The sequence below is a fragment of the Sturnira hondurensis genome, unplaced genomic scaffold (genome assembly GCF_014824575.4).
Source record: "Sturnira hondurensis isolate 20B ecotype Veracruz unplaced genomic scaffold, ASM1482457v3 Scaffold0002840, whole genome shotgun sequence".
Classification (NCBI taxonomy): Eukaryota; Metazoa; Chordata; class Mammalia; order Chiroptera; family Phyllostomidae; genus Sturnira; species Sturnira hondurensis.
This window is the reverse complement of record NW_028075471.1, coordinates 31,292,034-31,303,376: the sequence shown is the minus strand read 5'-3', so window position 1 is coordinate 31,303,376 and position 11,343 is coordinate 31,292,034. Positions and strand designations below refer to the sequence as shown.

At 53.2% G+C, this 11,343-nt stretch overlaps 1 protein-coding gene and 1 long non-coding RNA gene across 2 annotated transcripts; one reads left to right on the top strand and one right to left on the bottom strand.

Annotated features, from left to right (window-relative positions):
- Positions 1–356: 356 nt before the first annotated feature.
- On the bottom strand, positions 357–4,647 carry TRIL (TLR4 interactor with leucine rich repeats). The gene has a single exon (XM_037041234.1). The coding sequence runs from the start codon at positions 4,112–4,114 to the stop codon at positions 1,676–1,678; it is 2,439 nt and encodes an 812-aa protein (XP_036897129.1). The 5' UTR covers positions 4,115–4,647; the 3' UTR covers positions 357–1,675.
- LOC118983578 (uncharacterized) lies at positions 4,648–7,913 on the top strand. The gene is made up of 2 exons (XR_005065744.1): positions 4,648–4,844; positions 7,282–7,913. It is a non-coding gene; the product is annotated as an uncharacterized LOC118983578 (long non-coding RNA).
- Positions 7,914–11,343: the final 3,430 nt, after the last annotated feature.

Below are 11,343 nucleotides of genomic sequence, written 5' to 3'. Positions count from 1 at the left end.
CGGGGTGAAGGGCCCCTGGACTGTGATAGATTCCCTGAGTCATCAGGACCCTTAGGGGTTTATAGCCTGAGACGGAAGAGTCACCATCCGCCTTAGCACCCACACTGGGGCTCCGCAATACCCCACGGCAATGAATCCTAACCATGGGCAATGTAACCTGCGCACCCCCTTAGTGGGGATGCTTTCGGACCACGCACAGAGTCATTACTGTAAACCAAAGCACTGCAGGTAGCGATCAACGTGCACTTCATAACTAGCAGGGCACAGAAGGACCTCGACCAGTTGCAAATGACAGACCCAGTGAAGGAGCCCAAGCCCCAGTTTACACCAAAGACATTGAAAAGAAATACTGCAACTCTTAACTAAAAGATAAAATTTAATAACAACAGCAAAACACAGGGTGGTGGAGGGACTAATTTGCAAAACGCAGGATTATTTCACAGTCGGGTATAAGTGCTCATGACAATCTTCTGGCTTTAGTAGAAAGACAACCACTGATAGATACTTTTTCACATTTTTTCCCAATAATTTCTCCCCTTCTACTATTTCTTCGAGAGTAAGACGTTAATACGATCAAACATACACTATTAATTGACAATTGCCTTTTGCTCCCCTTTTTGGAAACTGCCTTTGTCACCTCACTGTGCCACTCAGGACAAGCAGGGCACATGGTGTTTATTCCACCCCGGACACATTGCCAGAGGTGCTGTAAGTGACCTAGCACACAAGTGTTCCCTATGGGGTCACCACTCACATATGCATTACATTCTTGGATCAAGTCTGGCATTGAAATTTCTTTTTCCACCTATGGGTTTTAAACAAAAGAATAAACTTAAAAAGCCACAGGAACAACCCTCACAGAGAAGCCTTGCATGCAGCCTTCTCCAGAGAAAATATGTTATCGCAGTTAACCCCAAGGTCAGCAAACGTTCTTGTGGTGTTAATGTTACAAAGAAAATTGTGGAACCTCCCGGCTCAGCTAAAATAGTCCTTGAGTTTATTCATCAGTTTGTTAAATGTCAGAGCTCTTCACATTGTTGAAAAAATAGCGTCTCTAATTATTTAAACGTTAAGTTATCCTGAATGTTCTATTGACCACCATAAGAGTTCCTTGGTGAATGTGTTAAGCTTCACCACCTGCTTGCATCACCCTTTTTGGCAGGAACCACCAGACCAGTGGGGTCCCTTGCCAAGCCTCCTTTGTAATGGTGATAAGTTCCTTTTTCCTTAAATAGAAGCAAAACACCTCTGTTTGACTCTGGACAAATAGAAAGCATGTATCCAAATCTCCTTCTGGCCGTGATGCGGGCACAAGCCCCCTTTTCCACCGCGGAGGGGGTCAGGCTATTCATTACAATGCCCCAAAAGGCAATCTCACAGCTGCACCAGGGTCTTCGGGTAAAGAAGGCCTCCCACCTGCAAACCCCACCCCATCCATGTGTCCCCCACGGTTGGCCTTGACCACCAAGTACCATCCATTTACTTCATAAGTGAGTATTGGGAATCAGGGACAGGGGCAGGGGCCGAATTGGCTGCCTGTCCCCTTTGGCCTCCCTAGCCAAGAGGGTGAAAGGAGATGGTCAGATAAAATGAGATCTTCCCCTGAGGTGAGCTGAGAGGCCCCACGGAGAGGTGGCTCCCCACGGCCAATCAGATGGTCTCCACACCCCTGGATCTAGTCAGCAAATCGCTGCAGGAGGTGGTCTTCCCGCCTCAAGCTGCCACCCGCCCCACTGCCCCCGCTGTCCATGAAGCGGTCACAGGGGAACTCGATGAGGTCCGCCTCACTGAGCGCGCACACGGTGGTGCGCGGCCTGTGCGACTGGAATCCAGAGAAGTCCGCAGACACGCCGGTGCCCATGGAGCGCAGGGGCCGTCGGGTGGAGTACATGTGGCGAACGTGGACAGGGGCCCCTCCCTTTCGCCTGGCTCGCAGCTTCCTCCGCAGCCAGCGGGCTGCCCAGGCCGCCAAGGCCAGAAGCACTAGAAGAGCGTTGACGGCTAGCAGGGCCAAGGTCAGCAGCTGGTAGTCGATGCTGCTCCGGCTGCCAGGCTCGGGCAGGGTGACCAGCCCGGCGCAGTGGTCCCGGGGGGCCACTGGGCAGACCCGGCCCCCCAGCACGCCCTCCACACACACCAGATAGGGCGTATCTCCACGCAGCTCGCGCAGCGTGGCAGAGTCACTGCGCTCGGGCAGGTAGACGAAGCGGTGGAATTTTGGCTGCTGGCCAAAGCGGTCAAAGAGCAGGCGAAAGCGCGCGCCGCCCAGCGGTCGGGGGCTGCGGTGCTCTCGTACTGCCCAGCGCACGGAGGCACTGTCTGCGCCCACAGCCTCCACAGTCAGGTTGCACAGGATGAACTTGTTGAAGTCACATGGGTCGGACACCAGCGGCGGCAGGCCGACCCCGCCGTCGGACTGCGCGGCGCTCTCCTGCTGCTGCGCAGCTAAGACCTGCTTCGCCGCGCGCTGCCAGAGGTCGCCAGCGGTCAGTGGCGCAGAAGCAGGTGCAGCGGTCGGGGTGGGTGCAGGGTGGGCAGGGTCCGCAGGCGTCGCACGTCCCCTCTCGGGCTTCTCGAGCAGGTCCAGGGGGTGTGGCACCGCGCCTGACACAGCAGCAGCGGAGGGGCCCGGCTGCTGGAGGCCTGGACCCCATCGGCTCAGCTTCAGGGCGCTGCGGTTGTCCCAGAGCTCCCTGGCCACCCCATCCCAGGGCACCCCGGGCAGAAATCGTCCCCGCTGCTGTGGCTGAAGCTGCAGCGGCAGCTCCTCTACGAGGCCACCTACAGGGGGTTCCATCTTCTCCCTCGTGACTGTGGGTAAGGGCCGCCGCTGGCTTCCCTCGGTTGGAGAGAAGGAGGGCGAGGGATCTGCGCAAGAACCGTTCTGCAGTTGTAGGTCGTCCAAGTAATCCAGGTACTTGCCCCGGAGGGCCGGGGGGTGGCGACACTGCACAAAGACGGTGAGAAGCCGGCCTTGCGAGTGCCAGTCGCCCATCCAGCGCTTCAGGCCACGTAGCCGACAGTCACAGGTCCAGCCGTTGCCGTCTAGGTCCAGCCGGTAGAGGGCCGGGCTGGCGGTGAAGATGTCTCCAGAGAGGGCGCTGAGCGCGTTGTCCCGCAGGCTGAGTTCGCGCAGTCGGCCCAGGTGGCCGAAGATATTTGGGTGCAGAGCGGACAGCTCGTTGCCACTCAGGTCTAGCGCCTCCAGGTTGTGCAGAGGTTCCAGCAGCGCGACGGGCAGCTGGCTCAGCCGATTGCTCTCCAGGCGCAGCTCACGCAGAGCCTCCAACCCCCAAAAGGCCTCCGGCGCCAGGTGTGAGAGTTGGTTACCCCGGAGCGAGAGTAGGCCGAGGCGCGGCAGGTGCTGGAAGACGCGCGGCCCGAGGTGCTGCAGGCTGTTGTTGGAGAGGATAAGGGTGGAGAGGGAGCGCAGCGGTGCGAAGGTGGCCGCGTGGCGTAGGGAGGGCTGCAGCTCGTTGGCAGAGAGGTTGAGAAAGCGCAGCTTGCCCAGTTGGGCAAAGGCGTTCTTGCCCAGAAAGCGGATCCGGTTGGACTCCAGATGTAGGTAAAGCAAGTTGGCCAAAGGGGCGAAGACCGCGTCAGGCAGCGCCCCCAAGGTGTTCCCGTCCAGTCGCAGCTTAACCAGACTCTCCAGGCCCTCGAAAGAACCTCGGCTCAAGCGGCCGATCTCGTTACCGTTGGCGTAGAGGATACGCAGCTTGCGCAGCGGGGCCAGTGTGCCCGGGACGAGCGCCTGCAGGAGGTTGTTCCCCAGGTACAGTTCCTCCAGTCGCGAGAGCTTCTCGAAGGTCTTGGGGTGTAGAGAGCGGATCTGGTTGTACTGCAGGTCCAGCCGTCTGAGCTGTCCCAGGCGGTGGAAGTCGAAAGCCGTGATGTTGGTTATGAAGTTACCGCCAAGACTGTAGGTGAGCACTTCCTGGGGGGTCGGCAGCGAGCTGGTCTTGGGCACGGCGCGGAGCCCCCTGTTGGTGCACAGGAGGTGCTGGGGATGCTGGCAATCACAGCGCTCTGGGCACACCAGCTGGGCCCGCGGCGGGAGAGCGAGGCAGCCGCACACCACGAGCAGGAAGCGCACGGCGCGGGCAGCCTCCATCGCCGCCCGCCCTGCGTGCAGCTGCCGGATCGTCCTCTTGGCCCGCCGGCTCTGTGTCTCCTCTGCATTCCCTTTGGCCTGGCCAGAGACGCTAAACGGCCTCTTTCGGGACTTCGCTGAGCAGTCCAGCCCCTCCTCCGCTCTTTGTCCGGTGGCTGGCCCAGGCCTCTGCAGGAGGGCTTCGCTCAGCCAAGTCAGGCGGCGCAGGGCGCTCCGCGAGCTCCCAGTGCTACTTGTTGCATCTCTGCAGAAAACTGTTTCTTCGGGTGCGCGTCGTGGGGCGGAGGGGAGAGCAAGAACTGATCTTTTTGTTTGCAGCTCGAGTCCGGAGAGCTGGATTCCCTGGCACGGACTCTCCCCGCCGAGTGGATTCCCCAGCTGCAGGCAGGCGGGGGCCCTTCCAAGAGCTGCTCAGGGCGCGGCTTGGCTGCTGCGCCCAGGCGGGCGGCTCGGCCCCCGCAGCCCGAGCCTCCTCGCGGGACCGGGAGCGCCGTCTCGGTGGAACAGCCGGGGGAGGAGCCGAGGTGCGCAGGCTGCGTCCGGAAGGGACCCAAGTCGGCGAGTGGCGAGCAAAGCGGGCGGAAATTCGTTCTTCCCACACTCTGCCCCCGGGGATGCAGGCGGGGAAAGAGGAGACGGCGGAGGGAGAACAGACCTCGGCTGGGGGAGGGGGAAACGCTAAGTGGCTCCGCGTCTGGTCAGCCCGAGCCGGGGACGCCAAGTGAGAAAAGTAGGGATTAAAAACAGCTGTACGGGGCGGACACACTGGGCTGGGGGCGGGGGTGGATTACCGGTCAAGCAAACAGGATTTGCAGACAGAGACCTTTTTATTTTTGACGAGGACACCAGTCGCTTCGGAGCAGTGGGAGCTCGGCTTATCTTACTCGGTTTTAAGGCGCTTGCTCTTCCAGGGGCCGCCCTGGGGGAAGGTGGGGCGGCACTGAGTCCACCAGCGTGCTACAAAAGTTTTGGGGAGCCCAAGGTTGTCTGCAAAGAGCTGTCGGTGGGCCGCTGTCAGGAGAAACTAGGCCAATCTATTCAAATTGCCGCGTGTTTGGGGGTTTGGGGCGAGGCGCTACGGGTGGCGGAGTAGAGGCACCGCCCCCTTAGGGATCTGAACTGTAGGCCCTTCTGTAGTCAAGAGCAAGGAGAAAGTTCACAACTGCTTCTACCACCGCGAAAGTGTCTCTGCCAGATTTGGTGATTTAGTCCCATTACTTTTCCTCCCTGGGAAAGGCTCTGCAGATGATAGATAAATAGATAGATCGATGATAGATAGATCGATAGATCGATCGATAGATAGATAGATAGATATGGATATCCTTCCAAGACCCTCAGGTAACTGCTACCTGCCGGGGCAGGTAGTCCCTTCTGCTCCATGTCTGGGCTTGCAGTGATCTGTAGAGTCTTTGGTCCCCAAAGTCCTCAGGCTGGGTTTAGTTGGGTAAGTCTTACCATTCAGTAGCAATAGAGAATGGGGCAGGTACCGGTGTCGCCTTTAAGGGCAGCCCCTGCTGAGAATGAGGATCAGGCAAGGAAGGGCTGGTAATTACTCTTTGTTCATGCAAACTGTCTTGCTAAAAATAGAATAAAGACCGCTTCTTTCCCTCACCCCACCCCATAGGGTCCAGAAAATGTAATTTTAGTGTTCAGAAAACGTAATTTGAAGGAGGTACTCTGGGGACAATGAAAGTAACAGGCACATCAAGAGGCTGGCAGTCTAATGGGGAGGGCAAGGCATGGACGGCACCAGGGTAACGTAAGGTGGTCTGTGAGGAAGCTGCTGAGATGCAAATGAGGTCCAGTTACTTCAGGGTTTGACAGTGATCCGATGCCTCGCTTAGCCATTCAGAGAGGCAAGTGAGAGAGACAGTCACTGAATTTAAGCGAAGATTGGCAGCATGGTCTGTGGAGACTTACGGGTGAGCAGGAACCCGGGCTCCAGGGTGATGGTGTTGCAGAACCGAAGGTGGGTAGTGAAATGCCCATTCAGGGCACAGCGAAGGAGCACATCAAATTTGCCAGTGATTTGCTTTGAGTTTTCAGATTAAGGATGGACTTGGAGAACCAAGTATCTGTCATTAAGACAAAAGATGAGGTTAGCCAGGTATCTGGTGTTTAGTTCTCACTGTGAGGATCTGAAACCCTTTCCCTTGCTGACTCCCGTCCTCCTTAAGAAGGTTTGGCTGCCCTAGAGGGTGAGGCCTGAGCCTGCACAGTGTAGCACAGGCTATCCATCCTGGTCTTATGCCCCAGATGCTGAAGGGAAGACCTGCAGTCTTTGCTGCCTATTTTTCAGAGGAACAATACAAAGAAGTTGCTGGCTTTCCAGTCAGATCACTGGACCTACCTGGCGTGGGACGGTGGCAGCATCTGATTCGAGCCCACGGCCTCGGGACACACAGATAGCATTCTGAGCAGGACACACAGAGGTTGGAAGCTGCGAGAGGTGTGATAGGAAAGAGGGAGAAGCAGAAATCAGACCCTACTCCTTTGCAAAGCCTCCTCTCCTTCTGACTCCTCATAGAAAACTTGAAGGGAAAGTGAGGGCAGCAGGTGGCCACTGTGGTTTGGACCAATCACTCAGTCCCCTGGGGGTGTCTTTCCTTTACAGATGCCTCAAAGTAAGATTCAGAAAGTTATCACACCCCTGCCGATGTCCGGCACCCTTTAATGCTCCGGCTGTCTTTGCTCTTTGCCCAATGGTCAATGTCCTTCCAGAAGTCCTGGATTGCAGGTAGAAATACACCACATGGACTCATGTCCTCCCATGTCCTCGAAGTAACCCATCTGCTGCGTGGAGTTAACCTTGCTTAAAATAGAGGCAGTGTGCCATCTTTGAAATAAATATAGATGATTTCTGATAGGTGTCATTAGCACCCTCAACCCAGTGTCAGTAAGAGTAAGATCTTGAGATCTAGAGAGAAAATGATAACGCATGTGTGTGTGCATATAAAGTTTTTCTGAAAAAGTGTGATTATTATCTTTTTAACAAATACTCCTCTTTTAAGAGGCGTGTCAGCTGAAGTCAACCTTACAAATGAATGACATTTAAACACTCTGGAGTCTGTTTATGTGATATTCATATGTGCCCCCAATGGTCTCCGTGTCTGTAATGCCACATGTTCAGGGGTTCAATTTACAGTATTTTCACCTCTATCTTCCAGGAGTTGATGTGGCATTTTGCTCGAATCCAGCAGTAATCAGAGCCCCTGATAGCAAAGAGCAAAAACTCCGAAACTGCATTGGCTTGGAATCCTCTCTGCTGCTGGTGATCAGGCAAGAGGCACGTGGTGAGAATTTCGCATGCGCCAAACCGGAGGATGAGCGGTGGGAATGCTGCGGCTAAGAGGTGCAGGGCCAGACCCAGGGCGCCCACCAGCTTAGTGGCCAGGCTGATGCACAAGGAGCAGTTGCAGCCAGGGGGTCAGAGCTGTGGGTTGGAGCTGTAGGAGCCCTGGGAAGATGAACTTGGCCTGGGAGCCTGAGGAAGGCTTCCAGGGCAGGAAGTACTGAGTACTACCTGGATGCAGGTGAGCAGTGCTATCAGGAGGGAAACCCGGGGAATGTGTGCCAGAGAGTGATTTGGGGACCTATAAAACTTCTGTCTGAATCTTTGTTGGTGAGATTTTTTTTTGACATCTGTGTTTTTTAACAGTATCACACACCCTTGCTCATATAGTGACTTCCAAATGAATACTCCTTATTCCCCTCTAAGGATATCAGCAGGCAGTTCTCATAATCGTACCAGTACCGTAACATCAAGCAGTATCTCTGCCAAAATAAACTAGGTGCTATAGAAAGAAAGTGCCATCTATCTAGTTCTTGCCTTTAGAACCTCAAAATATGTGACAGTGGTTTGTGCAGGGTGTGTTGACAGGACATCCAGACCAAGGTAATCACTTATGTGAAATGTACTGTACATATTTTGTAAAGATACTATATATGTGTGTATGTATATTTTTGTAGGGATTTTGTATATATGCATATATGTATAAGTACATGTATTTATATATCTGTCTATATACCCATATCTATCTATCTATCTATCTATCTATGGCACTGCTCTTAAAACCGCGTCCCTATCCTGAACCTGCACATGCTCCAGTCCTTCTCCTGTTCCTATAAGAGCAGGATTTTGAGCTTCCAAAGGGAGGGGCTCGCCCAAAGCCCCCACCCCGACTCCTGCTCTGGGTTCCTGGGACTCTGGAGTCCCGACTTAACTGCCTACATCTGTGCAGACCCTTTCCCCATCTGTTCTCCTGGGTGCCAGTCAGGCCATGAGTGGATTTGCTCATAGGGCCAGGGATGGCCAAAGGGCAGCTGTGCTAAAAGAATCTGGAGGCGTGAGCTGGGATTTCCATCACTAGTGCTGGAGTCAGAGTGCAGAGGGGGCGTCTCAGGCCAGTGGTCTTCTCTCACCCCAGGCTTGCCCCTGTGTGGCATTTTAGGAGGAGAAAGTACTGGATTTAGAAAGAACAAGGAGGAAAATTACAGGAGTCCGAAGGAAAACATTTTTTTAAATGTTAATTCTACTTTATTATGACATAGTCTTTACCTAATTTTCTATAAAAAGCAATAATTTTTAGTAAAAGCAAGGACAGAGTTGTCTCCATTTAAATGTCTGTCTCTCAAGGATGTAATGTCTCTGTTTATGGGCAGAGCCAGGCCCGATCAGGTTGCAGGAGGTTTGGGGATTGGTTATGCCTATGTGGGTAATTTGCATAATCACCAGTGGACATCCAGGAAGGAATTCTGTTCATAAGAGATTCGAGAGCCTTGACATCCCACTTGTGGAAAACTGGCCTTTTAGCTCTCAGGTTTCAGAGGGTGGTCACACAATCGAGTCTGAGCTGGCTCCGTGGCACCTGCACGCAGTGTTGGGATTCTCGGGTGTTCTTGCCCAGGCACGGAATCATCTCGGGCTTGTGGGGATGTGCACTGCTTTCTTCCCCAGCAGTCTGGGGCTTTGCTAAACTGCGGCTGTAGAAGCAGGAAGGATTCCAGGCCTTGTCTTCAGCAGCCCCTGGAGCTGGCCTGAGTTAGCCCAGGCTGGCCCGGTGCAGGACACACTAGGGGGAGGAGAGCTCTGGCCAAGCCCTCACTGCCAGAGCGGTGGGCTGGCCAAGCCTGGCTGGAGTGGCTTCCGGGGGCTCACTCAGGGCACCCTGCAGAGACAGCATCTGCTTCCTCACCCCATGTGGGCCAGCCCCGCTCAGGCAGTGTGGGCCCTGCCACCAATGAGCTGGGACCCAAGAGTCCCCAGTTGTCCTCAGCATGTTATCAAACGGCTCCCTCAACTCTCTGTATCTGAATGGGCCTCATGTTTGCCCTGGTCTGAGGGGCCAGGTTCTTCGCCTTGGGGGTTAGGAATAAGAAGAGGAAAATTCCTGGTTTGCAGTATATGTGCTGATACTCCATTTCCCCCTTTAAGGAAACACAGGGATGCGGAGTCCTGGCAAGGATTCAGCCTCACTGACTCAGAATCTCTGGGGGCAAGGCCCTGGCACCTGCATCTGTAAGCTGCCAGAAAAATTGTATGCACCTGTAATTTTAAGGAAACTAATAGATGGTGTTTCCAAAATACCCATTCACGACGGGCTTATCATGCTAGAATAACAGCAACCATAATGATGGGCGCTTCTGTAGAGCTGAGTGCCAGGCATGGTCTGCGCAGCTCTGCACAAAATAAGTCATTTGTGTCCACAGCCACCTTGTGAGGTAGGAACTACCGTGATCCCCATTTTACAGAGAAGGAAGGTGAGGATTGTATTAAAAACACAGGACCCTAGGCCCACCCCCAGGGAATGTGATTTCAGAACCCACAGAACAGAGCTGAGGGACCTTTACTTCGCACATTCCCAGGTCAGATTGTCTCAGGAACTGTCACAGAAGCGAATTCTTAAGGGCTCATGCAGACAGGAAGTGCCTCCTTTGCTAGGCGTCCAGGGGTAGAAAGAGGAGCGAGACAGGCTGGGCCTGGCTGAGAGCTGGACGTACCTAAGACGACACAGCCCTGGAGGACAGTGCCATCAGAGAGAGATGGGGGAACACCACTTGCTGTAACCGCAGCTATCTTTTGAGAAGAAAAGAATGAAGAACTGAAACCTCTGTGGAAAGCGCCAGCCCACATAACACTGTGTGTGTTTGAGGACAAGGTGCCCGCTTCCAACACGCTAGATTTACATCCGAGGAAAATGCTGCTTTGTCCGTTCGAAGATGCTGGAGTATTTGAACCCTGTGTGTACACACACATTGGGTATCTAGAAGAACTACAGTGAACTGTAGGCACGCCTGGCGAGCTAAAACAGGGAGTGCAGTTGTTCACTGAGCACAATGACTTAGGGAATCAGGCAAATCCACGTTCCGTTTCTGGCTACAGTATAGAGTTTGTTTTCGTGTAACTGAAATGTTATAGCCCTAATACAATGACGTCCTCCCTTAAAATAGAATCGAGTCAGTAGCCTAAGGAAATCTTTGGGGTATAAAAGTGTCTCTTATTTCTAAATCAATATTTAAAACTATTTGTCATCTTTGGGAACCAGGCCTGTAATTGTATTTTATAGTACAATTTCCCACTACTCTTTTATTTGGATTTCTTTGTACCACAGTAGCATGTATTTAGCCATTTCTGCACCCCCCACCCCCCGCTAGAAGGACAGCAGTGTGCTTTATTCTGTTTTTGTGGTACGCAGCAGCTGTTATTGAATTGTCAGAGCTTTTATAGAAAGCTGGAAGAAAAAAATGTTTTAAATGTTAACAGTTGTCTTTACATGGTGAGAAAATGAATATTTATACCCTATGTTTCTGGCATTTTCTCAATGATGTGCAATGACTATGTATTTCTTTGAAATTAATTAAAACATTTATAAACAAATACTTTTCGTATCTAGTATCTGGTTTGAACCTGCACATGCATCTCACGAGGCTGTTAGGTGAGGATTAGTCCTGTCTTCAATTTGGGGGAGAGGAGGCAAAGAACTGGAGAAGGTTGCAACCTTCTGGAATGTTCCACTATAATGATAGAGTGTGGACCACAATCTAAATAGTTGGCTTCTGGCCCCGGGTGTTTAAAGTTGGACCTTGTTAGACGCCTTGTTGATACACGTCTATATGGACAACTAATGACACCAGTTCAAGGTGCTGTTCAAAATATTTAACCCAATGGGCGCAGCCAGAACGCCAGCCGGTTGGGTTTGGTGCTGCCCAGTCGGGGCTGAGGAGACCAT

Bases quoted from the DNA above. Each gene is read 5' to 3' on its own strand.
- TRIL (XM_037041234.1), bottom strand. From the start codon at position 4,114: ATGGAGGCTGCCCGCGCCGTGCGCTTCCTGCTCGTGGTGTGCGGCTGC.